Source organism: Aulonocara sp. 'chitande type north' Nkhata Bay, linkage group LG13, assembly GCF_057382095.1.
Source record: "Aulonocara sp. 'chitande type north' Nkhata Bay isolate Kocher_YH1m ecotype deep benthic linkage group LG13, A_spYH_male_GT1.1, whole genome shotgun sequence".
Lineage (NCBI taxonomy): Eukaryota > Metazoa > Chordata > Actinopteri > Cichliformes > Cichlidae > Aulonocara > Aulonocara sp. 'chitande type north' Nkhata Bay.
The window spans coordinates 33125689-33153035 of NC_141356.1; the positions used below are offsets into that span (position 1 = coordinate 33125689).

General features: G+C 45.1%; 3 protein-coding genes and 1 long non-coding RNA gene across 11 annotated transcripts in view; 1 reads left to right on the plus strand and 3 right to left on the minus strand.

The window, feature by feature from the left end:
* eml4 (EMAP like 4) overlaps positions 1-675 on the minus strand; it is a 28077-nt gene extending 27402 nt beyond the window's left edge. For 2 of the 3 annotated variants that reach the window (XM_086260071.1, XM_086260070.1), the window contains exon 1: positions 197-675. In XM_086260071.1, coding sequence (XP_086116197.1) covers positions 197-221 — 25 coding nt within the window. In that variant the 5' untranslated portion in view covers positions 222-675. The remainder of the gene's footprint in view (positions 1-196) is intronic. The other variant, XM_086260072.1, reaches the window with a different exon arrangement.
* On the plus strand, positions 143-5316 carry LOC147316533 (uncharacterized). The gene is made up of 2 exons (XR_015124491.1): positions 143-714; positions 2735-5316. It is a non-coding gene; the product is annotated as an uncharacterized LOC147316533 (long non-coding RNA).
* On the minus strand, positions 3881-14194 carry tspan14 (tetraspanin 14). 6 transcript variants are annotated; one of them, XM_086260073.1, is made up of 9 exons: positions 14036-14194; positions 10605-10737; positions 9989-10039; positions 8183-8329; positions 7926-8096; positions 7684-7809; positions 7568-7615; positions 7277-7390; positions 3881-4650 (listed from the first exon to the last, which is right to left on the minus strand). In XM_086260073.1, exons 2-9 carry the CDS (start codon positions 10683-10685, stop codon positions 4585-4587), a joined length of 804 nt encoding a protein of 267 aa, XP_086116199.1. In that variant the 5' UTR covers positions 10686-10737; positions 14036-14194; the 3' UTR covers positions 3881-4584. The 6 variants fall into 6 exon arrangements, with proteins under 6 accessions (XP_086116199.1, XP_086116201.1, XP_086116202.1 ...); XM_086260075.1 differs by having other exon boundaries at positions 10605-10685; positions 14036-14188; XM_086260076.1 differs by lacking the exon at positions 14036-14194 and adding an exon at positions 12583-12802 and having other exon boundaries at positions 10605-10685.
* A 7634-nt stretch (positions 14195-21828) lies between these two features.
* On the minus strand, positions 21829-26748 carry LOC147316535 (voltage-gated potassium channel regulatory subunit KCNG3-like). Its single transcript, XM_086260079.1, has 2 exons — positions 23671-26748; positions 21829-23180 (listed from the first exon to the last, which is right to left on the minus strand). The coding sequence occupies exons 1-2, from the start codon at positions 24237-24239 to the stop codon at positions 22535-22537; spliced, it is 1215 nt and encodes a 404-aa protein (XP_086116205.1). The 5' UTR covers positions 24240-26748; the 3' UTR covers positions 21829-22534.
* Between the last annotated feature and the right edge of the window lie 599 nt (positions 26749-27347).

A 27347-nucleotide genomic window follows, 5' to 3' on the forward strand; every position in this document is an offset into this window, starting at 1 on the left:
GTTCTGCAGAGCCTCCTTCAGAGGAGGCCGTTGGTTTTGTGGCCCTGCAGATGCCGGAGGGGCGGTGCATACTCTCTGATAAATACACCAGTGACACGTGTAAAGCCGCCACAGGCGCGTGCGGCTCCCGCCACCCCGCGGCAGCGCGGACAGGAGAGAGGGCGCCGCTCGGGGCTCGCGCGGCGGCCGGACTCACCCAAACTGCCGGCGAAGCCGTCCATTTTCCGGGAGAAAAAGCGGGAGTGGGGCCGGAGGCCTGCGGGAGGCTCCGCGCACACTGCGGGCCTCCGTCCGGGTTTTCACCGCCGAGACGAGCCGAGCTGCGTCTGTCCCCGCCGAGCCGCCTGCCGGATCTGCCGGTCCACAGGCCGAAGATCCCCCGCTTCGCTGCGGGCCGAAGGAGCAGAAGTGGCCGAGAGAGGAGCGAGATGAGCCGCGGAGCTGCAGACGGACGGACCGACGAGCATGCGCGTTTCCGACTCCGCCTGCTCTGGCAGCGCGCGCTTCGCCGGGAGGAGCGGGGGGTGGGGGGGAGCAGGAGCCTGAGGAGGTTCGGGTTTCAGAGCCACTGCTTCCTGTTCAGGTGCTGCAGCGCCGTCCAGCGGGCTCACCGCGCCATCACATGCCCGCTCAGGAGTCCGTGCCAGAGTGCTCTTGAGCACCTGTGAGTGACACACACGACCCAAGTACAAGGGCTCTGACGTCACACAGGAGGTAATCAATAAAACGTCTCTGGAGCGCCTTACATAGTTTCAGCCAATGAGTGAGCCTCCCAGGTAAGGGGGCGGAGTAAAGACTCCGCTTCCTCCAACAGCAGCGATGATGATCTCCAGCATTCATCTCGGAGATGTCGCGGGTCAGAACCACGTGACTGACTCACATCCTGTTTATGTGAAACACATTAAAGAAATCAGCTGTGATCAGGTGGCTGCAGAGGCTCCGTGTTCATGCAGAGGAGCACGTGTCAGCGCTGACCGTGACGTTTATCTTTAAAACATATTTCAAGTTGTTCAATTCCAATGAACAGCTTGAAATGGTAAAATGCTGAGTGGTGAACTGACAGAGGTTAAAAAAGGTAAGGTTATCCAAAACTGGAAAATAATGTACTTTTCTGGATTACTTCCCCCTCTGTCTGCATTAAAGCAGTGTTGGAACACCATACCATACCCTTGTGAGCATCAGCTGGACGGTATTGTAGTGCAGAAAGTAGTGTGTTGCTACAGAAATAATGAGAAAAAGGTGATTAACGATGGAAGACAACAGACCATCATAAAAATGTAGGTCTGTCCGACAGAGAAATTGCAAAGAAAGTCAAGGTGTCAGTGAGCACGGTTTCCTTCGCACTCAGAAACAAACTGACAGGAAGAGGTCTATGGGCTCAAAATGTGGTCATAAATATTTTGTACTTGTAAAAAAGATTTGTGTGGACTTAGCCAAAAAAAAAAAAGTATGAATTTTGACCCTATTTTTCTTCCTTTCATCTGATTGGTCAATGTCATGTCAATCACAAATGTAACAATCCAATCAGAGAACAGCTGGGTTTGGCTGCCGGAGGGGCGCTTTTTTGAACTGCAGGTCCTTGAAGGGTGATACAGTTTGGAGGATCGCTATATAAATATCCGATAGCAGCTAGGTCCCCTAACTTTCAGCAGCTGTTGAAAGGAAAAAGTTGTGCTATATCAGTGGTTAGAAATACCATTAATACTTTAGGATTAGTTTAACACAAAGTCAGGGCTGACCCAGGACCATTGCTGTGAGTCACAGTGCGCAGCATAAAGGTCCTTTCACATCGGACGCAGGATGTGCTGCTAATGCTAACTGCTAACTAAAAGCAAAGGATCCAGAATTTGTTGCGCTGGCTGCTGGGCTCTGTGGGTTTTTGCAGCAGCTCTACCTGTACTAGATGCACCTGCTCCTTGTCTTTTCTATCTCTGACTTTATTAGTGATGTGCGGATCGATACTGAAATATCGATTCCTCCGATACCAGTCATTTATGTTCTAGAATCGATACTCAGGAAAGGAAATCAGTGGTATCGCACATCACTAGACTTTATGTCCTCTACAAGAGTTTGGGTTTTTTTGCTGGTTCTTCAAATGTTCAATAAAAACATGTATGCTAATTCATAACGAAGAAAGCTTTGTAATGAAGACTGTCATTTCCAAAACACTGCCCGCCCCCACCCCGCGGTCCACAGCGCTGTTGAAAAGGCTGTGGAAGTCCCTGTATTAAACACGTAGACCTGTGACACAAAAATCACCACACTCGGACGACCACAGACTGTTTTCCTTAGTGGTGATGAAGGAAAACGCTGGGTTGGCATGTAAAAGGGCATTTATTCCCTTCAAAGACCTGCAGTTCAAAAAAAGCGCCCCTCGACAGCCAAACCCATCTGTTCTCTGATTGGATTGTTACATTTGTGATTGACATGACATTGACCAATCAGATGAAAGGAAGAAAAATAGGGTCAAAATTCATACTTTTTTTTTTTGGCTAAGTCCACACAAATCTTTTTTACGCACACACAAATTCTTTTTACACATACAAATCTTTTTTACAAGTACAAAATATTTATGACCACATTTTGAGCCCATAGAGTTCTAGCAGACCCAGAGACACAACTGAAACACAGGCCAAGTTTCGGAGCGTTAACAGCTTGATAGGCGGCTCACAGGACAACATGAAGAAGTTATTATGGAGGAATCAACATTTGAACTCTTTGGTTCTTCACACAGGATCTTTGTACGCCGTGGAGAAGATGAAAAGACGGTTCCACAGTGTGTGGCATCGACTGTCAAACATGGAGGAGGAAGTGTGATGGTCTCGGGCTGTTTGCTGATCCAGGGTCAGTGACTACCACGGCATTCTGCAGTGCCATGCAGTACCCTCTGGTATGCACCTAGTTGGTCAGGGGTTCATCCTACAGCAACATAATGACCTAAAACACAAGACCAGGCTGTGCCAAAACTACCTCAGGAAAAAAGAACAAGATGGTGAGCTTGTAAACATGGAGTGTCCAGCACAGTCTCCAGACTTAAACCCCATCAAGCTGGTTTGGGATGAACTGGTCATCCCAAACTGCTGTCATGATTTCCCCAGCTTAAAAACAGAATAGAATACAACAGGCCTTTGTCATCGTTCACGTACAATGCAATCCTAATTTTACATGTGAAATCTAAGCCTAACCCTTATGTTTGAGACAAAACGTACGGAAACACAAACTAAAGATCTAAACACACTCAGCCTGCTGATGGGCCTGATATTAGTTACCTATAGCATTACCATTACTGGATAAAAATGATTAAACACAGATTATAATAAGAGATGATTGATCAGTGTGTAAGATGCAGTGACGTCATCACTGTACACAGAGTGAAGATGGAGGCTACAGATTTGATCCTGATCTGTGACATCATCACTGCCTCCATCCTGATATATTGACGACTGAATGACTGTAAACAAAGCAGCAAACTAACATCAGTCTGGGATTTAGCTTTTCTACAAACATGAACACCTGCAGATTACTTCTCTCCTCTGAGCTTTGACAGATTTTACTTTATGAGTCAGAGTATCAGTCACTTGGTTCAGGTGCAGCAGGAGGGGAGGGTCAGAGAATCTGTTACCATGGCAACTGACTCAGTTAGCTTTAATGGTCTTTCTGGAACAGAAAACTAGTTTTCCTCATCTCGGGGTTAACAAACTCAGATTTTATTGGTTTTACTTTAAGGAACCAGTCAGTCACAGATATGTTGTAAATTCCTGTCTTACAGATTCATCCAATTTGTGACCTTTTACTCAATTAGCCGGGTTTTTTTTTTTTTATCAAATCAATCAGTTTTGTCTTGTGGAAACTTGGCAATCAATAATTGATCAGGACAAAATAAACAAAACAAATTTTTATTCTGGCAAATACAAAAAGGTAAAAATTCACTTTATTAGACACTACTTCAGAATAAATGCCTTTAAACAGGAAACAAAAGTAGGAAGTTTCAACAATAAAAGTCCTGAAATCTTTATTTCAACAAAACTTTATGTATTCAAAGCTTGTTAACAGCAGTCCAGTGTTACTAACGGCTGACTTAATCACACGATCACCTTTACAGGAACAGTTTGAATTTAAGGCTTCTTCTTTTGTGGTACTACCCAGGTTTGTCTTCAGCCTTCTGTGATGACATCACATTTGATGTCACAGACCGGAAGTTGTTTATTCAGAAAATTATCAGCCGATTGATGGAGGTTAAGTACTGGTGATCCTCGGACCGCCCGCAGAGAACCTGAACTCTGTTCTAGGAAGCACTAAGCGGTAAAGTCGGTAGGTCAAAGGTCACATTGGTTTCTAAACATTCATCGAAGCAGCCTAGGGTGGAACTTCGTCACATGACCCCGAACAAGCAAAAAAACAAAACAAAATACACAAACAGAAAGTGGCTTCCGTGCTGTTGTACGTTCCCAGTTTACAACAGAATGCCTTGTTTCAGTTACGATGGCAATGACATCAGAGGAGGAAGAGGAAGAAGAAGGCACATCTGAAGAAAGTTGGTCCTGTAACACCTGGTGTAAGCTCCCCACCCTCCCCTTGCAGGCTTCAGTAGCTGAATTTAACCTTCTCGATGTCGGCGATCAGATTCCTGGCCAGGTAGATCCCCACCATCTGCTCAGAGACACATCAGCCAGTAAGTACTCAGGCAGACAGGTACACAGATAGCACTACTTCAAAGTACCACCAGAGTTCAGATGAGCTGATGAAAGCACAAGTTGTGCAGGTGAGTTTATAACAGATTATAAACACAGGTGTTGTAAAGAAATACACCTGATGAGGAGTGAATCTAACAGAGTGAGCAGGTGAGAGCAGAGACGGCTGAGTGGACTCTGTGGGATCGTTTAGCTGTGACAGCAGAGGTGGGCTCAGGTCATTACAAGCACCTAACACACACACCTGACAGCTGGAACCACTGGAGAAGCCACATTTCCACCTGTTCTTCTTCTTCTTTATCTAAATCCCTGCAGGTAGAATCGCACTCACCTGACCACGACTTTCTAAAGTCCAAAAGTCCTGAGTTAACTGAGAGAACAATTTCAGCTTTTAGACCAACACGAGCTTGTTCTGAATTTGATGGAAGCCACACATCTTTAAAAAGTTCTAAAGAGAAACAGCTGGAGGAACATTTAACAGATAATCATGATAATTTTCAGCAGGTGGGTCACATGATCGGGTATATCAATCAATCAAAATTTATTTATATAGCACATTTTTAAAGACCGAAGTACACCAAAGTGCTTTCCAGTAAAATCATGATACAGATAAAAAAAATAAAAATCACAATATAAAATATAAATTTCAGCTATAAATGAAATATAAAATAATTACATAATCTAAATGCAAAGCCAGATGTAAATTACCCTAATTCGCCTTGAATGCCAGGTTAAACAAATACGTTTTTAAACGTGATTTAAAAGACTGAATGGAATCTGATGCGCGAATATGAAGAGGAAGAGTATTCCATAACCTGGGTGCAGCAACGGCAAAGGCACGGTCTCCTCTGGTCTTCAGCCGAGACCTAGGTTGCACTAAGAGCAGCTGGCCCGATGATCTTAGTGCTCTCTGAGGGCTATACAGACAGAGGAGATCAGCTAGGTAGTCAGGTGCCATATTGTTTAGAATTTTATAAGTAAACAATAAAATTTTAAAATCAATTTGGTATTTAATAGGAAGCCAGTGTAAATTTGCCAGAACAGGGGTGATAGAATCGTACTTTCTAGTGCCAGTCAAGAGACGTGCTGCGGCATTTTGGACCAGCTGCAAACGCTGAAGAAGAGAAGATTGTAGGCCCAAGTAGAGAGAATTACAATAATCCAGTCTTGAAGTGATGAAAGCATGAATGAGTTTCTCCAGATCTTTGTGAGGTATGTAAGGTTTAGCCTTAGAAATTAGGCGTAGTTGGTGAAAGCTGGTTTTTACCACAGTAAGCGATTGTGGCTCAAGAGTTGGGAGTTCGCCTTGTAATCGGAAGGTTGCCGGTTCGAGCCCCGGCTTGGACAGTCTCGGTCGTTGTGTCCTTGGGCAAGACACTTCACCCACTGCCTACTGGTGGTGGTCAGAGGGCCCGGTGGCGCCAGTGTCCGGCAGCCTCACCTCTGTCAGTGCGCCCCAGGGTGGCTGTGGCTACAATGTAGCTGCCATCACCAGTGTGTGAATGTGTGTGTGAATGGGTGGATGACTGGATATGTAAAGCGCTTTGGGGTCCTTAGGGACTAGTAAAGCGCTATATAAATACAGGCCATTTACCATTTACAGTAGAGACCTGTTTATCTAGTTTGAAGGAGCTATCCATGAAAACTCCAAGATTCCTAGCAGCATCAGTGAGGTGGTTAGCAACAGGCCCGAATGTGCCAGTCAGTTGTCCCAGAGGCATATTTCTATCAAAAACAATAATTTCTGTCTTCTTTTCATTTAAAGTAAGAAAGTTACGTAAAGAGCATATTAGAGAGGCAGAGCTTGCCCACTGTGAAAACTACACATCACTGTGAACATCTAATCATCTACAGAACATGACTTCATCAAAATACCCTGGAGGCCTCCCTGGAGGGATGAGGCTGATGACTGATCCTCAGGCAGCACTGCGTTAAAAACCGACATAATTCTGAGATGGAAACCAGTCACCCTGCACATCTGGAAAGGCTCCATCAGTGCAGAAAAGTACAAACCGGTTCTAGAGCCACATCTGCTCTGTCCAGATGCGTTCTTCAGGAAGGCCTTCATGTCCGATCAGGACCATGCTAAACTGCATCTATTCAAGCAGCACGGCTCTGCAGAAGAAGAGTCCGGCTGCTGAACCTGCCCGACTGCAGTCCAGAGCTTTTATACCAACAACAGGACGAAGCAGAGCGAGAGAGACTGCTCAGCTCACAGACCAGATATTGTCGAAACGGTGAAATGATTTTCTCAGTTTGATGGTTTTCTGTTCTTTTGTGAATAAAATAGGAGTTTATGAGGGTTGGGTTGCTCTGTCAGACACCTGAACCACACATATGTGGATATTCGCACAAACAGCAATTTGTGTTTTGGGGCCCTTTGGATCTCGCCAATCTACCTGAAAGCCATCTGTGACACTTCAGAACGTCGAGAAAAACAGCCAGGTGAATGAATCGCCTGCTGCAAACCTCCAAAGGATGTGAAAGTTGTTCAGGAAGCCTCCAGCAGTGGGAACTTATCAGGTCAAAGTTCTGACGCTGATAAAACCCTGAGCCTTCTCACAGAGTAAAAGATGTTTGCTTACCTGCAGCAGGGAGATGACTACGAAGACGATGGCCACCGTGTACAGATTTCTCGGCAACCAGTCCTCCAACGCCGCAATGCAGCCTTTGGTGTAGATATGCTTACTCCACTCTGACTGCACAGGAACCCGAGAACATCAGAGAACGTTAGGCTGTGAGGTTCTCAATGGAACATGCAACTTATTTATACAAGTCTATTCCTCTGTCAGCAGCTGGGATGCCACATCGGCCTCATGTTATATCTGCTCACCTGTCCAGCAGGTGTTAAATGACACCACAGGAAGTGACCTCACCTGGTTGCGCCTCACGTCATAGCCACACTGAGTGTTCATCACCAAGTCCTGAAACAGATGGCAGGTTAACGGTTTGATTTCCTGCACCGATCAGAACTGATTATTGATCAACTCACAGCAGGATCTTGGATGCAGCAGGAGAACGGAACGCCGCACTTCTCTCTGCTACGGTTATTCTCGTCGCAGCTGAAGTACACGTTCTGGTTCCAGTCCTGCGGGGTCTGAGCGCCACAGCAGGCGTTCTGCGTGAGAATAGTTCCAAAGGTAAGACCCCAAAGAACTAAAAGCTGAAAGTTCCTCTATAAAGAAATAGTTCTCAAGGTTTTTTCCCCGGTACTAAAGGGAACAGATGTTTTACCATCCTCTGCACAGAGTCGATGAGGTTCTGCAGGTCGATGTCGTCTCTGTACCCCTTGATGTTTTCCAGGAAGAACTCGTTGATCCATGCTCTGACCTGACTTTGGAAAACCACCACCAGCACTGCCGCCGTCAGCTCCAGGAAGAAGATCAAGCCAATCACACCTGAGAACTGATCACAAGAACCACACAGAACATTTCAACATTGAAAATCTGATGCACAGCAGGAAGTTTCCAGCTTAAAATGTGTTCACGTACAAACTTCAGCAGACAGATGTTTTCCCTCAGCGCTCCCACGCAGCCAGCAAACCCCAGGACGAAGGTGATGCCACCAACTGCCAGAACCAACCAAACTGGGTCGAACCCGTGCACCCGGGTTACCTGGGTTAGGTCCATCAGCACTCCCTGTGAACCAGCAGAGAAAGCCTCATGTAGTCTGCAGCAACCATCACAGCAAAGTGGTTTCAGCTGACCGTGGTGAAATCGTTTTTTGTTTTTCCCCAAACTATGAATCAAATTTGGTGCTCCAGCCGAGTTTTGGTCACAGCAGGAAAATGTTTGTGAAGATGGCTGTAAATCAGGGCCTCGAGGGCCGGTGTCCTGCAGGTTTTAGACATCACCTTCAGTCAACGCACCTGAATCAAATGACGAATTCATTACCAGGGTTCTGGAGAATTTCAAGACATGTTGAGGAGGTCATTTAACCATTTGAATCAGCAGACACGTCTAAACCTGCAGGACACTGAGCCTTGAGGCCTGGAGTTCCCCACCCCTGATCTAGATGGAGTCACCTGTTATTACAGGATTGGTCGGCGTGGAAACAGGCAAAACCAACCCCCGACACCTAAAAGTCAAAGCCGTTGATCAGCTGTTCTTCGCATTGTCATCTAAAAGCTTGCAGTTTGAGAAAACAAACTGTGGTCTAAGTCATTTCAGTAGAAACAGCCTAGACTTAAAGTTTTCATGTGTTGATGACCAGTGTTGGTCAAGTTACTTGAAAAAAGTAATCAGTAACTAATTACTGATTACTCCCCCAAAAAAGTAATCCGGTTACTTTACTGATTACTTATTTTCAAAAGTAATTAATTACTTAGTTACTTTTTAAAAACACGATTTACAACCTGAACAGGTGATAAAGCGATAGATCTTTCAGCCCCATTCTACTTTTTCTGCATAATCCATCATACAAATGTAATCAAATGGAAAAGTCTCTTTTTTTAAACTTGTTTTATCAGTTTTAATCTTTTAACTTTATGCATCAAGCAAACATTAAATTATCTGCAACATTCTTTGACTTGAATAAATTAGTTTAACATTTAAACCTATTTTCTGCACATTCCAGCACATAAAATAAAATATTTTTGTGTTTACACTCAGTCTTTCAAATAGATGCAAGTAAAACACAACAGACAATAAATAAAGTCAAAGACTCAGCGGTCCTGTTGCTCTATTTTCACCTGTAAAGCAGGAGTGGGGTAGGTGGAGGTTTACCCTGGTGCAGGTGTGCCGCGGTCAGTGGAAGAATCCGCGAGTTTCCCATTACCTCGTTGCGCACTCGGTGCTTGCTTGGAAGTTTAGCGGTTTTTTTCGCTGTAAAAAGTTTTCTTCCCACGCACAACGGATGCTAATGGTTTTGTCACTTTTTATGGGATCAAACTCAAAGTAAGGTCAGTACTTCCACGCTTTAAACGCTGCACGCTCATACTCTCTCCGCACTCGATATATGATCCATTGTTGATCTGCACACAGCTGTTGTCACCAACGTCGCACTTGCTTACGTCACTGTCATGAGACATTCTCGCAAAAAAATCACGGTTTTAGTAACGCAGTAACGCAGCGTTCCTACGGGAAAGTAACGGTAATCTAATTACCGATTTTGCAATAGTAATCCCTTACTTTACTCGTTACTTGAAAAAAGTAATCAGATTACAGTAACGCGTTACTTGTAACTTGTAACGTTACTTGTAACGCGTTACTGCCCATCTCTGTTGATGACTCATCGCGAGACTTACACTTGCTCTCAGCAAGACAAAGACTGAGACCACACCCCTCAGCGTCACTCACCTTCTCACTCCATGCCCAGAAACCTGCTGCAATGAAGGCAATGCCAGCCAGCTGCAACACAGACACACCAGCAATTAAACAGAGCCACGGAAACAAGACTCAACTGACCAACGTTTAGACCGATCCCACCCTGCTGAATTAATTCCAGATGTTTTACATGTGACCACACAGTGTCTGATTGGTTGGTCTGCTGCAGTCAGCCAAACTCATATAAACATGTCACAGACAAGAAGTGTTGGACAGACTGAACCTCACACAATCTCATCTGTTAACCCCACACTTCCTCTAAACAGGAAGCGAGTGACCTCACTTCCTGTCACCCATGGGCAGACAGGAAACAGAGTGTCTAGTTTAGCTCAGTGAAAGTCTGTACAGGAAACAGCACAGACACAGGAAATCTCTTTAGCTCTGTTCTCTTGTTATTGTTCTGTTCTGGTGTGTGCAGAACCTCTGCTGTATCTGCATGCTGCCAGCAGGGGGCAATGGTCTCCCATACTCATGTACCTTCTACTACTTCATTTTTTTTTTTTTTTTTATCTTTTTGTCATGGAAAACAAACGGCATCATGCCATTGAGGTCAGACAAGAGGAACAGGTGATAGATGTGTGAAACTCACCCAGAAGATAATATTGTAGCTGAACATCAGGTATTTGTAGCAGCAGTTGATCTCAGCATTCTCATAGCGATAGTAATACATCTGAGAAAGAATCCACACACTATAACCAAACAGGAAGTGATGCGCTGAAGTTCTGAGAAAACAGGAAACAGAGTCTGTCATAGTTTACTCAAACAGAAAATAGTTTCATGTAAGGAGCTCACTGCAGATGCGACATGTGACTGTCAGGTTACATCAAAGAATTTAACATCATCAGTCAGAGCGCCACACTGACCCACGCACAGATGTGCCATCACTGCTATTCACCTGGGGTCCGTTCTTCGTACCTCGCTTACTACATCCAAGATCAAATCATCGCGCTAACTTTGAGCTCGCTATTCCGGTTCTCCGAACACACCTGTTGTTGACGATTAGTATAGCTGGATGAAGTAATGTGAGATCACTGGGTGGCTTAACAGGGGCTACGCATCGATAGTAGAAACATTGATCGGCAACCCTTTGATTGGTCGGTGAAAATGTCGAAGGAGCGCGCTCAGTATTTTTCAGTAGCAGAGCAAGAACTCTTGATTGAGGGATTTCAGGAGTTTCAGAGTTTAATTAAAACGCAAGGGAACACTGCAAAGGCTGCAAAAGCAAGGAGAGAGGGCTGGCAGAAAGTTGCTGACAAATTAAACTCGTAAGTAATTTAATAATAACAATAATAATGGAGTGGATTTACATCTCCCACCCCATGCAGCAGACTGTGACAGCACTGAGCAGCTCCTTCAGTGGGAGACTGCGGCACCCACGGTGTGGGACGGAGAGATTTCGCAGGTCTTTCCTCCCCACTGCTGTCAGACTCCATAATAAAGACTTTAACTGATCAAGCACACACATCCATACATATGCAATAATCCTTTCTGTCATCGTTGTATTTTTACTCAGTTGTATATAGTATTTGTATTTGTATTCTATTTTTATCTTATTGTATATTTATTTTATTGTATTCTACTGTATATAGTATTTTATTCTATTCTGTACAGTTGTGTACTGTATTTATTCTTATTGTATTCTAATTTTTGCCTCATAACTTTTGCACTGTCCACTTCCTGCTGTGACAAAACAAATTTCCCACGTGTGGGACTAATAAAGCTTATCTTATCTTATCTTATCTTATAGCGCTTTTCAAGGCACCCAAAGCGATTTACAATGCCACTATCCAGTCACTCTCACATTCACACACTGGTGGAGGCAGCTACAGTTGTAGCCACAGCTGCCCTGGGGCAGACTGACAGAAGCCAGGCTGCCATATCGCGCCATCGGCCCCTCTGGCCAACACCAGTAGGCGGTAGGGTAGATTATATTATATTATATTACATTATATCCTCTTTCACATTAGAGCCACAACAGGACCCACTAGAACATGGGAACAAGTAAAAGTGAAATATAAGAATATTCTACAGAATGGTAATATTTATCACTTATATTGCTTTTAGTCTCTTGCAAAGAGACCCTGAAATAATCTGTTTGTTTATAACAGCAACCAAGGGCAGAGCAAAAAAAGACAGGTGGTGGTCCTGCACCCCTTCGTCAACAAGTTGGTTAAGTGAATAATACCCTCAAGGGAAAATCGATATCTCTCTATGAGCACACTGTCGCGCTGAGCTAAAGGAGCTTGTCTATCCCGCAATATACGCTGAATTCTGAAAACTCTCCTTATCAATCTTGCACCTTCCGCAATGGGTGGCTCGCGTATACGGACAGGACATGGCTGCGACAGGCTTCCCAAATCCACCTTCGCTTTTATAGCCGTGGTCTCTCATCTTCATTACATGAAGTAATTTACTATTACTACTCTAAAATATGAATTACATCTGAAATAATCAAATACATGACATAGAATGATTAATAGTATGTATCTGTATGAAATCAATAAAAGGATCAAGTACTGCATTATCTTTAGTTACATTGATAATATGTATAAATGAAGCGGACATACCTGAGTGGGCGCGATCTAATCCTGTTTACATAAAGTAAGCCTGCTCCCAAGCAGGTTTATGCTTACGGATCTGTTGCTATGACAGCAAGTCCCGGATGAGCTTCGGAGAACCGAACGATCCAAGATCACGCGAAATCGTCAACAATCAAATCCAGCTAACTTACTTAGCGAGGTACGAAGAACGGACCCCTGGTCCAGGCTGTGTGGACAGCTGACAGTCAGGTGACGAGTTTTCAGACGTAAGTGGTTAAGGTCAGGGGTCAGAGATATTTTGGCTTAACGGGAAGTTAGATGCTTTCAGAATAAAGGTTTACAACAGTATCAAGATTCTTTATTTGTCACATGCATAGTTATACGAGCACAACACGCAGTGAAATCAATACCAGTGTCACACACAGCTCCCACCCACTAACAGCTGAAGTCGACACAGTTCGTCACACTGAACAACACTTTAAGAGGAAGTTCAGATGTCAGTAAAGCTCCCGTTTCAACAACACTGAAGTATTAAACAGTCACACAAACGTTAACTTGGTCGGCGTACATGTTAGCATTAGCTGTTTAACTGTTAGCAGTGACCCCATAATCACATTGGCCATCTGTTACCATTAACGTACAGTTAGCAGACTTATCGCAGCTGAACGGGTCGTGGATGCAATGAGGGCAGAGCAGCCAATCAGACGCTTTCAGGCCTGACGAGCAGAGCCGAGCGAGGCTGCAGGCGGACGTGGACTTTTCTATTTTAACATCGTTTATTAAAATGTTTTTGTAGCAGCTGTAAGGTCAGTTTTAAAATGCTCGCAGTTCAATCGTTCACAGTGAGCGCTCTGTTATACATCTTCTTTATTTCAGCATAAATAACGCCGCTCTCCATCCATACTTAGCCCTTGCCCATAATGCTCTTCTTCTACAATAAATAAATGATTCGGATGTGTTACTTCTTGTGTTTAATCTAACGAATAAATTGGAGCTTTTTTGAGAAACGACGTCTTCGTCGTTACTTGTTTCACAGGGCGGGCTGAAGACAGCAGATGTGACCCTCCAATCGGTCTGATTGGATTCGGGTTAAAGTTTATTGATCAGGTCTTTTCACACTGCACTGATAGGGGTTTTATTGATCACAGTCCAATCACACTGAAGTTTAATAAACTGGCAAACTATTCCCTGTCTGGTCTTATTGATCAGTGATGAGTTCCGGTGATGAGTAATTGATCAGTTACTGAGTTCAGCTCAGGCTGACCTGTAATTCCTAATTAATCGATTATCAACCCACGTCAATCCGCAGAGCATCGATTATTGCCCACCATTCGTCAGTTTGCCATCATATTATTGACTGGTCTATTACTCAGTTTTGGTATCGACAAACAGGAAGTTCCTGATGCTAAATGTTAGCACGGAAAAGCTAAGGAAGAGACACAACGTATAAAAGCAGAAGCGAGCTCCTCCCGAAACTCACCTCCGATCACTGACCAATAGATCCTTCTCCCGCTCCGATCTCTAATCGATAATGTTTTAACTTTGAGTTGAGAGCCGAACTTCCTTTTCTTCCGCTGTTAACGCACTTCCTCTTCTTCTGTGGTGCAACAGGGGACAGAGTGAATCAGTGACACCTGCTAGAGGAGAAGAGAACTGCAACAACAAACGCCTGAAATCTGCGTTAACGCACCAACTGTTAATTTATACTGAGCACTGAAAAGGTTTTACACAACCGCGCAGAGAGCGAGAGAATAGAATAGAAGCGAATATTCCACTAAGTAACTAGAAGTTAATTTGGAGAACCAGCTTCAACAAAACAACGTTGGTGAAGTCTGGAGAGGCCTCAGAACCATCTCGGGCCACAAACAGCAGAACTCTCTGCCTGGGAGGGATGTGAGGTGGGCAAATGAACTGAATCATTTCTTCAACAGATTTGACTCAGCCATGAGGCAGTCTACAACATCGGCTGCAGACTCACCCACCCCCACTGCTGCTGTTCCACCTCAGACACTTCACACCTCCTCTATTCACCCTGCTCACTCCCCCCCACCCCCAACTGCAGCATCCAATACACACTCAACACAAGGCTCCAGCCTGTCTCTCTCAACCACCCAGGTTAGGAGGGAACTGAGGAGGATTAATGGCAAGAAGGCAGCGGGTCCAGATGGCATCAGCTCGAGGGTCGTCAGGTCCTGCGCGGACCAACTGTGTGGGGTGATGGAGCACCTCTTCAACCTGAGCCTGAGGTTGGGAAGAGTCCCACAGCTCTGGAAAACCTCCTGTGTTGTACCAGTGCCAAAGACTTCACGCCCCAAGGACCTCAACAGCTACAGGCCGGTGGCTCTGACATCCCACCTGATGAAGACCCTGGAGCGGTTGGTCCTGGCTCAGCTTCGGCGCCTAATAAGCTCATCACTGGACCCACTTCAGTTTGCCTACCAGCCTGGCATTGGAGCGGATGATGCCGTCATTCACCTCCTACATCGTTCCCTCGCTCACCTGGAGACCGCTGGAAGCACTGTGAGAATCATGTTCTTTGATTTCTCCAGTGCCTTCAACACTATTCTTCCCTCGGTTCTAAAGGACAAGCTGGTGAACTCTGGAGTGGACCATCACCTCACTACCTGGATCCTGGACTACCTCACCGACCGACCACAGTATGTGAGGACTCAGGGCTGTGTGTCGGACAGGGTCGTCTGCAGTACGGGGGCCCCACAGGGAACGGTTCTGGCTCCGTTCCTCTTCACCATCTACACTGCAGACTTCTCCCACAATTCCACCCAGTGCTTCCTGCAGAAGTTCTCTGATGACTCTGCAATAGTCGGCCTCATCACTGATGGGGACGACAAGGAGTACAGAGGTCTGACCCAAGACTTTGTGGACTGGTGCCAGCTGAACTACCTCCAGATCAACGCCAGTAAAACCAAGGAACTGGTGGTAGACTTCCGCAGGCACAAGCATTCTCCACTGCAACCACTGAACATCCAAGGTATGGACATTGAGGCTGTGGACAGCTACAGGTACCTTGGTGTTCATCTGAACAATAGACTGGACTGGACTCATAACTCAGACGCCCTCTACAGGAAAGGGCAGAGCAGGCTGTACCTGCTGCGGAGACTCAGGTCGTTTGGAGTGGAGGGCCCACTCCTGAAGACCTTCTATGACTCTGTTGTGGCTTCTGCTATCTTTTATGGCGTGGTCTGCTGGGGCGGCAGCATCTCTGCTGGGGACAGGAAGAGACTGAACAGGGTGATCCGAAGGGCCAGCTCTGTTCTAGGATGCCCTCTGGACCCAGTGGAGGTGGTGAGTGACAGGAGAACGGCGGCTAAGCTGTCATCCCTGATGGACAACATCTCCCACCCCATGCAGCAGACTGTGACAGCACTGAGCAGCTCCTTCAGTGGGAGACTGCGGCACCCACGGTGTGGGACGGAGAGATTTCGCAGGTCTTTCCTCCCCACTGCTGTCAGACTCCATAATAAAGACTTTAACTGATCAAGCACACACATCCATACATATGCAATAATCCTTTCTGTCATCGTTGTATTTTTACTCAGTTGTATATAGTATTTGTATTTGTATTCTATTTTTATCTTATTGTATATTTATTTTATTTTATTCTATTCTGTACAGTTGTGTACTGTATTTATTCTTATTGTATTCTAATTTTTGCGTCATAACTTTTGCACTGTCCACTCCTGCTGTGACAAAACAAATTTCCCACGTGTGGGACTAATAAAGCTTATCTTATCTTATCTTATCTTATCTTATCTTATCTTATCTTATTTAGAAAAGCGACAAAATATTTCAAAATATATACTAGAGATGGCACGATACTACTTTTTTATGTCCGATACCGATATCATAAATTTGGATATCTGCTGATACCGATATGAATCCGATATAGTGTTTTTTAATCAACAAAACTGTTTTTTAAATATCTTGCTGCATTTTGTATAAGTTCATACTCAAGTTTAAAACAACAACTACACTAAAGCTATTCTGTTATACCTGTATGCAAAAAAAAATATTTCATAGTTCAGCAATACTGATCAATCTAATAAACTTAAACCTACACCATCCTCCCTATTCTGGTATTTTAAAGAGTACTTAGCATAAATATTAAGCAACCTAACTAATAGGGTTCCAACTCCCAGCAACAACAAAAATAAATAAATAAAAAATGGGGAACCACCCCTCACGCTCCACCTCATGATGCTTAATCAACGTAATCAACCTTGATGTGATGCAGTGCACAGAAAATGCACAGAAATCAATTATTTTTCAAGAAATATTAAATAGATTCAACATCTTTCTTCAACAAAATTGCAGACTGCACAGATGGTACCTTCCCAAAGGAAAAAGTACTATAGCTTACTAGGGTATATATATATATATATTAGACTTAATAGTTACTATATACAGTAATTGACTTCTATTCATTTTGCATCAAATTAAAACTTTGGGTGTCAGATAATTATTTATTAAAAGCTAGACATTTTAAATGAGAATAAGAAAGAAAAGTATGTCTTCGTGCCCCTTTTCCCTGTTAATGCCCTATCGGCCCCCCTGGCTAAACTTTGCTAGATCCGCCCCTGCACAGTTACCAGCCGTCAGCTGTAGAAAAAGATCCTCGAGTAGAAAGTAATATTAAATAAATTCTAACAACAGCTGATCAAGCTTAAACGTGCTGCTGTTGTTCAGCCGCTGGTTTCCAGCCTCATCAGCAGCCAGGTTTATAACCACAAAGGAGTCCAAACGAAGAATGAGCTCTGCAAACTAGATAGGAAATCTGAAAAACTCTGCAGGAAGTCTTGAAAAAAAAAAAAACTGAAGTTGTGATCTCTTCCCCTCAGTTTTAAAAGTGTTGTTGTTGTTGTTTTGCCTCACTGCTCCTTATGTTCTTGTGTTTATTTTCAGTCAGACTTTAAGACCACCGAAATGATCACATGACTGGAACAGAAATTAGGTGATAGAGGAGTTTATTGATCGTATAATTATGAATTATTTGAAACACTCGGAACCCCAAAGAGCGGATAAATTTGTTTCTTTGTTTTTACTTGAGGCCCTAATGGATGAATGGGTTGCTAAATTTGGGAAAGAACTGACATGTATGTAAGTGGCATGTATGTTTTGACACCCTGTAGCGTAACCATGACAACAGCCAATCAGAGCTGCCTACTAATGTTTTTCATGGCCACGATTAACTTCCTGTCAGGCTGTCATGGTAATATGTCACATATCACTTATTTGAGGCCTTTGCCTTGCTGTTGCCAAGGAAACAGTGGCCTGGTGCTTTCTGTTGTCATGGTTACCGATGGTCAGCTGTGAGGATCAGCTGCAGTTTTGAAAAAACAATAACACAAACATAAAGTGTGTGTGTGTGTTCCTGTCTAGCTATCTTTCTGAGCACTGAAATCTGCATTCTACTATACTTGTGTGAACCAGCAGTCACTTGTGAGGACACACACACCGGTCCTTTTTGAGGCTCAAAATGTGGTGTCAGGGTTACAATTAGATTATGGTTAGGTATAGGGTAAGGGTTAGGGTTAGACATTCATTTTAATGGTTAGGATTAGGGTAAGGGGCTAGGGAAACCATTATGTCAATGAAGGTCCTCACTAAGATAGCTGAAAGGGCTTGTGTGTGTGTGTGTGTGTGTGTGTGTGATCTCTTACCCTGACATCTTGCTTCAAGCATCCTGTCACCATCTCCATGGCAACAGAGGGAGAACTATGGCACGCAGCAGCTTTGGAAGAACAAATGTGTGTAACATTTTAAAAAATCCTCCTCATTTTATTTTGAAAATCTCCTCCTGATCAATATTTCTAATGAACTCTATTTCAGAACCTTTCAGAATCTCACCAAATAAAAGATGAGTAGAAAATGTGTGTGTGTCTTTCAAAGGTGTGTGTGAATAGAAACCTGCGTGTCCAAACTGAAAGCAGGATGTGTGTGTCTGAGCAGATGTGAAGGTCGTCAGATTAAAAGCGTGTTGAATGAATCAGACATGTTCATCGCCTCCGTGTGTGACATCATCAGTTTTTATTTGAGGGGAAACTCTTGGCTCAACTCCAGACACACCTGAGCTCAGTTAGCCCATTTAACCTCCGGGTGGGCTCAGGCTTTATTTAGCCCTGCACTGTCCCGATGATGATGGTGATGACGTTTGGTTCTTTCTAATGACCCCTGACCCCTCCTGAGGGCCGAATCCCTCAAAGGAGGTGTGAAGTGAGCGACACCTGAGGCTCTCCAGCCTCTCCGGGCTTTTGGACCGTTTTCCAGTCCTGTGGGAATCTTCGTGACTCTGAGCTGCAGAGATTCGAGGCTGCAGTTCTGTGGATGAAAATGACTGAAAATAGAAGCTGCTGTTCCGCAGAGAGCAGCTGAACTCACTAAGCGTGCTCACTGAGTGTGCTCACTGAGTCATATCTCCAAACCTATGAGCATGCTACACTCACTGCAGCTGCTTCACTGAAATCACTGTGCGTCTAGTAAAAAAACATCAATTTTATCGTTCACAGCTGCTTCTAGGTCTAATTGACAAACTTACTTTCATTCAATAAGCTGATTGAGGTCAAAGTTCAGCAGAGAGGTTGATCTTATTTTAATTTTGTTTTTGTGGTTTTATTTTTTGGCAGCTCTTCACCAAACAAGAGCATTTAATGAAGGTTTTAAATTAATTCATGCTTTGATTTGAATTATAATTGCTTTGTATTTATTAGAATTTTTATTAAGGTGGCTGCAATGAAACCATCGGGTTTTTTCAGGTGTGTTGGTTCACTGTAGACCAGGTTTGTTCTATCAAGCAGAACTCGGATCTGTTCTTGGTGAATGTTGGACTTTTTCAGGCTTTCTAAGTGCAGCCAAGCGATGGAGGGTGAAGGGGGGAGGGTTTGATGGTCTCAGAATCTCTCTGATGCGGTTCTGTTGGTCCATCAGATGGTGATCTCCAGTAGGCAGTGAGGCAGTACACAGGAATAACAATGAAGTGTCCCGTCCAGGTCAGCACGCCTCCTCAGGGCTCTAGAGTGCGACCAATTTGGTCACAAATGCGACCAAATTTTTCAGTGGTGCGACTAAAAAAAGATATTTGGTTGCACCTGTGCGACCAAATGTTCCGGTAGCAAAAAACAAAAAATCTGCAACCTTCCCTGTGGTCAACAACAGACACACATTATGCCCCTATCGTGGACTAAACCAATCAGAGATAGTAAGGGGCGGGACCTCTCTGATTGGCCGTGGTCCAGTTGAAAGAGCAGGTGGAAGTGGGAGGTGAGTAGCTTGAATAAAGCGATATCAATTCATTAAATCCTGACTTTTAAATATAACAGTGTTTTGCCAGAAATGCCAGATTCTCAGATTAAAGCTCACCAAACCATTTCAACAACAACCAAACAGCAAATGAGAGCAGGTACACGGATTCCACACAAAGACGTAAACACAGAACGGACCCCACGCATCAGAATCAGCTTTGTCTTTCTAGGCTTTCTCACCCGACGGCCCGTAGACGGACACGCTGTCGGAGCTTAGCGATCCTGATGCGTCCGGTCCGCGCTGTGATTACGTCTTTTTGCGCTGATTCTGAGCTGCAGGTTTTGTCTCTCCAACCAAAATTGAACAAGAACACTGAGAGTAGTAGTTCTAAAACAGCTGGGTTTATTTGAGGAGTTTCCATCAGGTTTCAGAGCCCATCACAGCACAGAAACAGCTTTAGTGAAGGTTACAGGTGATCTTCTTATGGCTTCTGATCTCTCGCCTCTGTCATTGCGCCCCAGGGCAGCTGTGGCTACAATGTAGCTTGCCATTGCCAGTGTGTGAATGTGTCTGTGAATGACTGAATGTAGTGTAAAGCGCTTTGGGGTCCTTAGGGACTGAGTAAAGCGCTATACAAATACAGGCCATTTGCCATTTACCATCTCAGACTGGATTATAGATGGCAGACAGTTGGTGTCGTAAGCCCCACCCTCTGTTCAAAGATGGTTGTTCACAGTGGACATGCTTCCTTCACTCCATCTGTCTTCTCTGTCCAACATGTGGGCATTCTCAAAGAGTGACCTTTGACCTTTAGATGCAGATGAACAGCTGGCTGTTTGCTGTCTCAGATACTATATCCATTCATGAGAAACTGAAGGGGTTACCACAGACTGGATAAAAAATCTGCAGGAAGTTATTCCTGAAGACTGGGTGATGCTGGTGTTTATTCTCCCCACAGAATCATTTTACATTTGCTGATGTTTCTGCAAAACAAAAGACTGAAAGGTTCCTGTGCCTCGTCTCTATCTGCAGACCCGGCTAATAATAAGCTGAACTCTGCTCCTGTCTCTGATCAGCCACGTCCTTCAGAGATGCTCGACACGCTGCGTTCCTGTGAGAACTCACACACTCCGTGAATGTTTTCTCTGATTTAAGATTTGGAGTCACACGGCAAGAGGCGATGAACCACGCGTGATTCATCACAAACTCGCTTTATTGTGACGACCTTCCCGCCTCCTCGCTGCTCTCGTCTACTTCCAGCTCGCTCGGTTTGTTAACAGATGATTTAGAAAGAGTTTTTTTAAACTCAAAGAGAGGAGCTGATCCAAGGTCAGCTTCAGGCACCGAGGAGATCTCAGCCCAATCAGAATCAACTAATCACCATCAGCACGCCACTTGGCATGTGCATGCTTGGATTTAAAAACATCAAACTAACGTGATGTGTGACGTCACACACAAAGAACACAAACAAACATTTGCTGAGAAAAGTTCACAAATGAGATGGTCTCGGCTGTTCAGCTGCCATGTTACTGATTAGCTCTCACTCTGAGAACACGCCAGGAGAACCCGTCAGACACACACACACACCCTCACAGCGTGTGGGTGTGTGTGTGTGTCCCCAGAGGACGGCTCAGCCGGATAGTAAAAATCTTGGGTCTCACGAGGCCCACGGTCTGTTGCTCTCACAGTTTGTCAGAAGCTCTGAGTGTGGACTTTCTCATCACTCAGGTGTTTCCAGGTTACTTCGTTCTTCGTCTTTATTTAGCTGAAACCTTCAGCATCTTCTCAGAGTCTCACCTGTAAAATATATGAAGAGGTTTTTTTTTTATGTTTCAGCCTTTTGTCTGACCTTCTGACATGGACTCCACCTGTGACACAGTGGGAGGAGCTTTAATGTCAGGTGTTTTGTGTGAATCCCATTGTAACTCTAATGTGAAAACCTGATTTCATTGTTATTGTATTTTGTGCAACACTGAGACGATGTTTAAATGATGGACAGGTGGAGTCAGTGAGGTTTTCAGGTTTAACCTTTAATGAGCTGATGTGGTTTTCTGATCGAAATCAGGCAACAGAGGTCAGAGTTCATAAACACATGAGCCTTTTAAACACTCTCCTAAATGGAGAGTTTGACATCTCTGAAGTAAAGGTCAAAGGTTAAAGGGGTCGCCTGTATAAGTGTACTTTGGTTCAAACCCTGCAGCATTTCACACAGAAGAAGAAGTAGTCAGATACTTCACACTCCGCCCGCTTCTCCATCCGGACATTCAAACCAAATGCTTTCAACACTTCAGCTGACTGGCTCTATGGTCATCATGGAAACAAAGGAGGGGTTCAATTATGCCACAGACCGCCGGGTTGCCTCTCATGCCTAACCTGAGGGGGCATTGCATGGTGTGAGTTTATCTCACCACCATTTCACTGTGTGAGCGCATTATTCCCCGACTCTTCTGAGCAACCTAACAGAACCTGACTGTCTGTGAGATCGAATCAGGATGAGAAACTATCAAAGTAAAGTCACCTGAGTCCTGTTTGGACTTGAAAACAGCAAATGGAGGGTTAGGTTATGTTTCACTACACCCTGTATTCAGCCAATCACACACACTCACTCCGATGGAGGCGTCAGGGGAAAACTCAAGTTGCTTTTTGATCGGTCCGATCGATTGTATCCTTCTCATTGTGATGGAGCTGATGGCAGCGCCCCTCCTCAGCAGCAGGATGACGGTCAGTTGATGAATTCGCCCGACAGACTGCGGCCACAGCGAGCTGAACGCATCTTCAGCTCGTGGTAGCACTGGACAAAGCTGTGATAGATGAAGGTGATGGGCAGCGCCAGCAGGACGATGCCGCTCACCACGCAGAGGCCTCCGAGCATGCGTCCCGCCACCGTCATCGGGTACATGTCCCCGTAGCCCACTGTGGTCATGGATATGATGACCCACCAGCAGGCAGCGGGGATACTGGCGTAGTCATGGTTTCCAGCCTCCAGGTCAAGGCCGTGCTCTAGCAGCTGAGCCAGCGCACTGAAGATCGCCATGGCAACACAGACGAAGACCAGGAGCATTACCATCTCACGATAGCAGCGACGAAGCGTCAGGCCAAGTGTCTGCAGGCCCATGAAGTGACGCGCCAGCTTGATAACCCAGAAGATCCGCATCATGCGAAGAACACGCAGTGTCACACCGGCTCGCTGCAGCTGCGAGTTCTCGCCCGTCAGGCTCGTCATGGCAACAGAGATGTAGTATGGCAGGATGGCCAGAAGGTCAATGATGTTCAGAGGCCGCTGAATGAAGTCCCACTTATCACGAGACACTAGGAAATGGACAATGCACTCTGCTGTGAACCAACCAATGCACACCGCCTCGATGATGCTGCAAGGGAGGGGCCAGAGGGGACAAATGAGAAAGCAGAGATAGACCAATGAGATGTTGCTGAAAATTAACAAATCACAGGTGGAGATGTCAGACAATCATTCACAATGGTTTCACACAGAAGGGGAGTTAAGTTATTCATATTAGGTACACTGACAATGACGCAATGGTTAACGCATTTGCTTGGTGAGCAAAAGGTTGCTGGTTTGATTCCAGCTGAAGACACAGATCCCTCTGCGGTTGTGTTGGGTAGCACATCTCACAGCCAACTCAAGCATGCAGAGCTACCACTGTGGCAAGAAGCTTTACACACACAGGAGCATGTACACTTTGTGACTTATCAGTCAATTATCAATAATCCGCTGCTGGTCCCGGTTTTCCTCCGAACTGCACCAGTTCTCTACCTGCTGCAGGTACCCGTCAGAACTGGACCGGGTCTGTCAGGGGCTGATTCTGAATAGTGCAGTGTGTGTGTCAGTGTGAGTCCTACCTTTGCTGTTCCAGCGCTGTCCAATCAGGTAAGGTGCTGGCACATAGCATCACCATGGAGATGACTACAAACAGCACTGACACTGAAGCAAGGAGCTGCGCAGCCAACGAGGACGTGGGCTCCTCAAATGTTCTCCTCATCTTCTCCAGCCAAGGATTCTGCGTAATCTCAGGGCCACGTGGTGGCTCCTCCTCCGGGAAGAAGTGCACGAGGGCGTCAGACATGCGGTCGTCCAGAAGACGCTGGCAGCACAGCTGCAGATCAGAGCTCTCCAGGCCCCAGTACAGCATCTCGTTGTAGAAGGAAAGCTCACACATGTGTGGCACAAAGCGCAGTTTCCCGTGCTGCACGTACAGCATGATGAAACTGAAGGCCTCAGAGTGGCGGTCAAAGAAGAACTCATTGCGATCACGATCGTAGTCATCGCAGAGCTCAAGAAGCTCGCTCTCCGACACGCAGCGAAGCAGTCGACTGAGTCTGCTGAGGGGGAGACGCCTCATCAGCTCCGCAGTGTAGGAGAACCTGCGGCCACCAACGTTCAGCGTGCAGAGGCTGCTGCCACATTTCATGTTTTCTCTGCGTGAGGAGGCGTTGCCGCAGTTCGTGCTGGAAACCTTCAGACTCCTGCGAGCGCAGCCAAGATGCTCCAAAGTTTCATGTCAGCAGCCAAAGAGTGCGAGAACGCTGTTGCTTCTCAAGTTTCCTCCTCAGATAAAAATGTCTTTGCAGCTTCAGTGAAAATGGAAGCGTGTCAGGAATGTAAAGAAGATCAAATGAGCAGTGACCCACTTTCATCGATTATTTTTAGTCAAACTCTGAGAAACTGAATCAATGCCATAGACAGATTTCCTGCTCAGCAGAAATCAGCGAGGATTCTCTTTGACTTCTGCTGCATCTCTGAGAGTGAAGAGCAGCAGCTCACCCTCCTCCTCCTCCTGTCAGAGAGGGGGAGGATCACTCGCTGATCCGAAGAGTCCGAGCCAGAGACACTTTATATCCCCCAAAACCTCCTTCCTGTGCTTCAGCATCTCCTCATCCTCTGCTGTTGATCTTCTTCCTCTTTAGCTGTCCTCATTTTCATCACATATTAAACATTTAATCCTCTTAATCATAATTTAATGTTTCAGTGCGCATCAAAGCATGTGTGCATAATGATTTTATGAACTCAGTAATAACCTGCAGAGCTGTGTAAAGGTTTCCCCCTGCTGGACACAGCTCATCATCATCATCATCATCATCATCCTCATCATCATCATCGGATTTTGGAGAAAACAAGGAACTACAGCCATGCAACAAAAACGAATAAAGATTAATAAATGTCTTTACAAGGCTAAGTTGTTCCAAATGTTTTACGAGCTGTAACGGTGAAGGTGCCCTCTGAGCTTATGCTTAGTTTTCGATACACTCAGGAGCAGCTGATCGGCCGACCTGAGAGAACAGGAAGTAATGTGGGACGAGATAATTAGAGCCTTTTAAAGCAATTCCAAAAGTGATCCTAAAATTTATAGGCGGCCAGTGGTTCCAGGTTAAAATGGGAGAAACATGCTTATAATTGTGTGTGCTGGTTCAAAGACATGCAGCAGCATTCTGTACTAACTGAAGATGAGCCACTGAAGAAGCACCAGCCCTCAAGCAAAGTTCATTCCAGTAGTCCAGCAGAATGGTAACAAAGGTGTGGATTACACTCTCAAAGTGCTGCCTGGAAAGAACTGGCTTTATTTTGGCCAGCTGCCTCAACTGGAAATAAAATAATTTTTCCACACTGGTTTGTAATAGTCAGCCTGATGTACTGGGCCAAGGAACAGATATCAACAAGGGTGTCAGAGTGATACCTGCAAACATCATCACTTCAGTCTTTTTCTCATTAAAATTGAAGAGGTTAAGGGCCTGGATGGCCTTTAAGTCTTCAACATACTTGAACAGCAGTCTAGCAGAATATGTTTCTGTCACGACGTAACTCTCTCCAGGTTGTTGGACACAGGTGCTACCAATGATGCCATGATGTACAAAACAACATAAAATAATCAATTTTTTACAGTAAGGCGTTCTCATAAAGCATATTATTCAACAACATAAACATTCACATTTTGACCTTTACAAAATGTTGACACATTCTGTGACTAACATATAAACAGCTCTGTCACAAAAAAACATCTTATTTTTCTAGCAACACATAAAATGCTAATTGCATACCTCAATGGCTGCATTAACGTGAAGGGAGCAATGACACTCACACTCTTTACCCACAGCTGGAAAACTTTGCTGCATCCATCTCCAAATCTCTACCACCCACTGAGAAAGGAAAACATGCTGCCCTCTACCGAGTGTGGCGTGTAACTTAAAATATCGTCAACTGTAAATAGATTGAACATTGTTTCCACCAATGTTTGTTTTAAAACCAACAATCTAAACATTACAATCTGATTTTTTAAACATGAAGTTGCTTATTTATTGTAGCTTAAAAACATAAAATTAACTTAAAATGCATAAAGAACCTAGAACTTTTATTATCATTATACAGTTGCTTGCACTGTGAAGTTAGGCAGCAAGATCACAAAGGTCTGAAAGTAAAGAAAACAATATACAAAAAAAGAAAAAGAAAAACAAGCATTACAAGGGCATCGTAATAAAATATAATAAATAATAAATAAGGGTGGAAGGTCATTAAGGACATGGATCATCTGCACATCTGCTGAAATATTGCATAGGAGAAAAAAAAATGGGAGCATAATAAATAGCAGCGACAGAGTGGCTGTATGACTGTATGGGAGAGGTCTGCTCACACTCTTGCATTAAGAGTTCTGAGATGATTGAATGTTGGGGTGGGTACAGTTTCCTCTGCGGTGGGGTAGGGTGGGCTGCCCCGGGTCCTGTGGGGCTCTGCAGTGCTGCTACTGTAGGCCCCGGTGTGGATGGACCTGGGCTCCCTTGCCTTGGTGGGCACCAGAGGACGAGGGTGCCTACTGGGGTCAGCGGGGGAGCTGGCCCTAGGGAGGGGCATCCTCCCTCGTTTTCCTCCCCATCCCTGGCTACCTCCCTCTTCCCGCTCCACCACACTCACCCACACAGGTAGGGCCTTGGGGTGCGGGTGTGTCACCAGGGTGCAGGGGAGACATTCCCCCCCCCCCCCCCCCTCTGTCCTCTTCTGGCCACCTGTGCCTCAATTTTATCTCACAACTTAGACATCCACATTACTTACACTCTCATAACACACATATATATGTAGGGCCTTGAGGGTGGGCACGTTAACGGCGTCCAGTGGACGGTCTGTGTACTCAAACCTACCTCTGGCACCGGTGCCCACCTCTCAATTTTAAATCCATGTAGACATTGAGGGTTCTCGGGAGGGGCCGTGCTAACACCTGCTGCTCTCTGGCAGCAGCACCATGCTCTCCCTTGTTTTAAATGCACTTTAGAACAACACGCAGCAACACTACACATGAGCGGGAGGAGGGAGGTATGGGGTCTTCACACACACCCCCGTTCTCTGCTAGCCATCGGGGCGGGGGGGCTGGGAGGAGATGTTGGCTGTCCGATTGGCCTCCCTGCTGCTGCGGAGCCTGGGACGGTCTGCTTGCCTCCACCCCGGGGGGAAGGGTAACATCTCTTGGGTCTGGGTTCTGGACCTGGGGTATAGAGTATGTTTGGGGAGTGTGATTGTGTGTATATGTCCATTT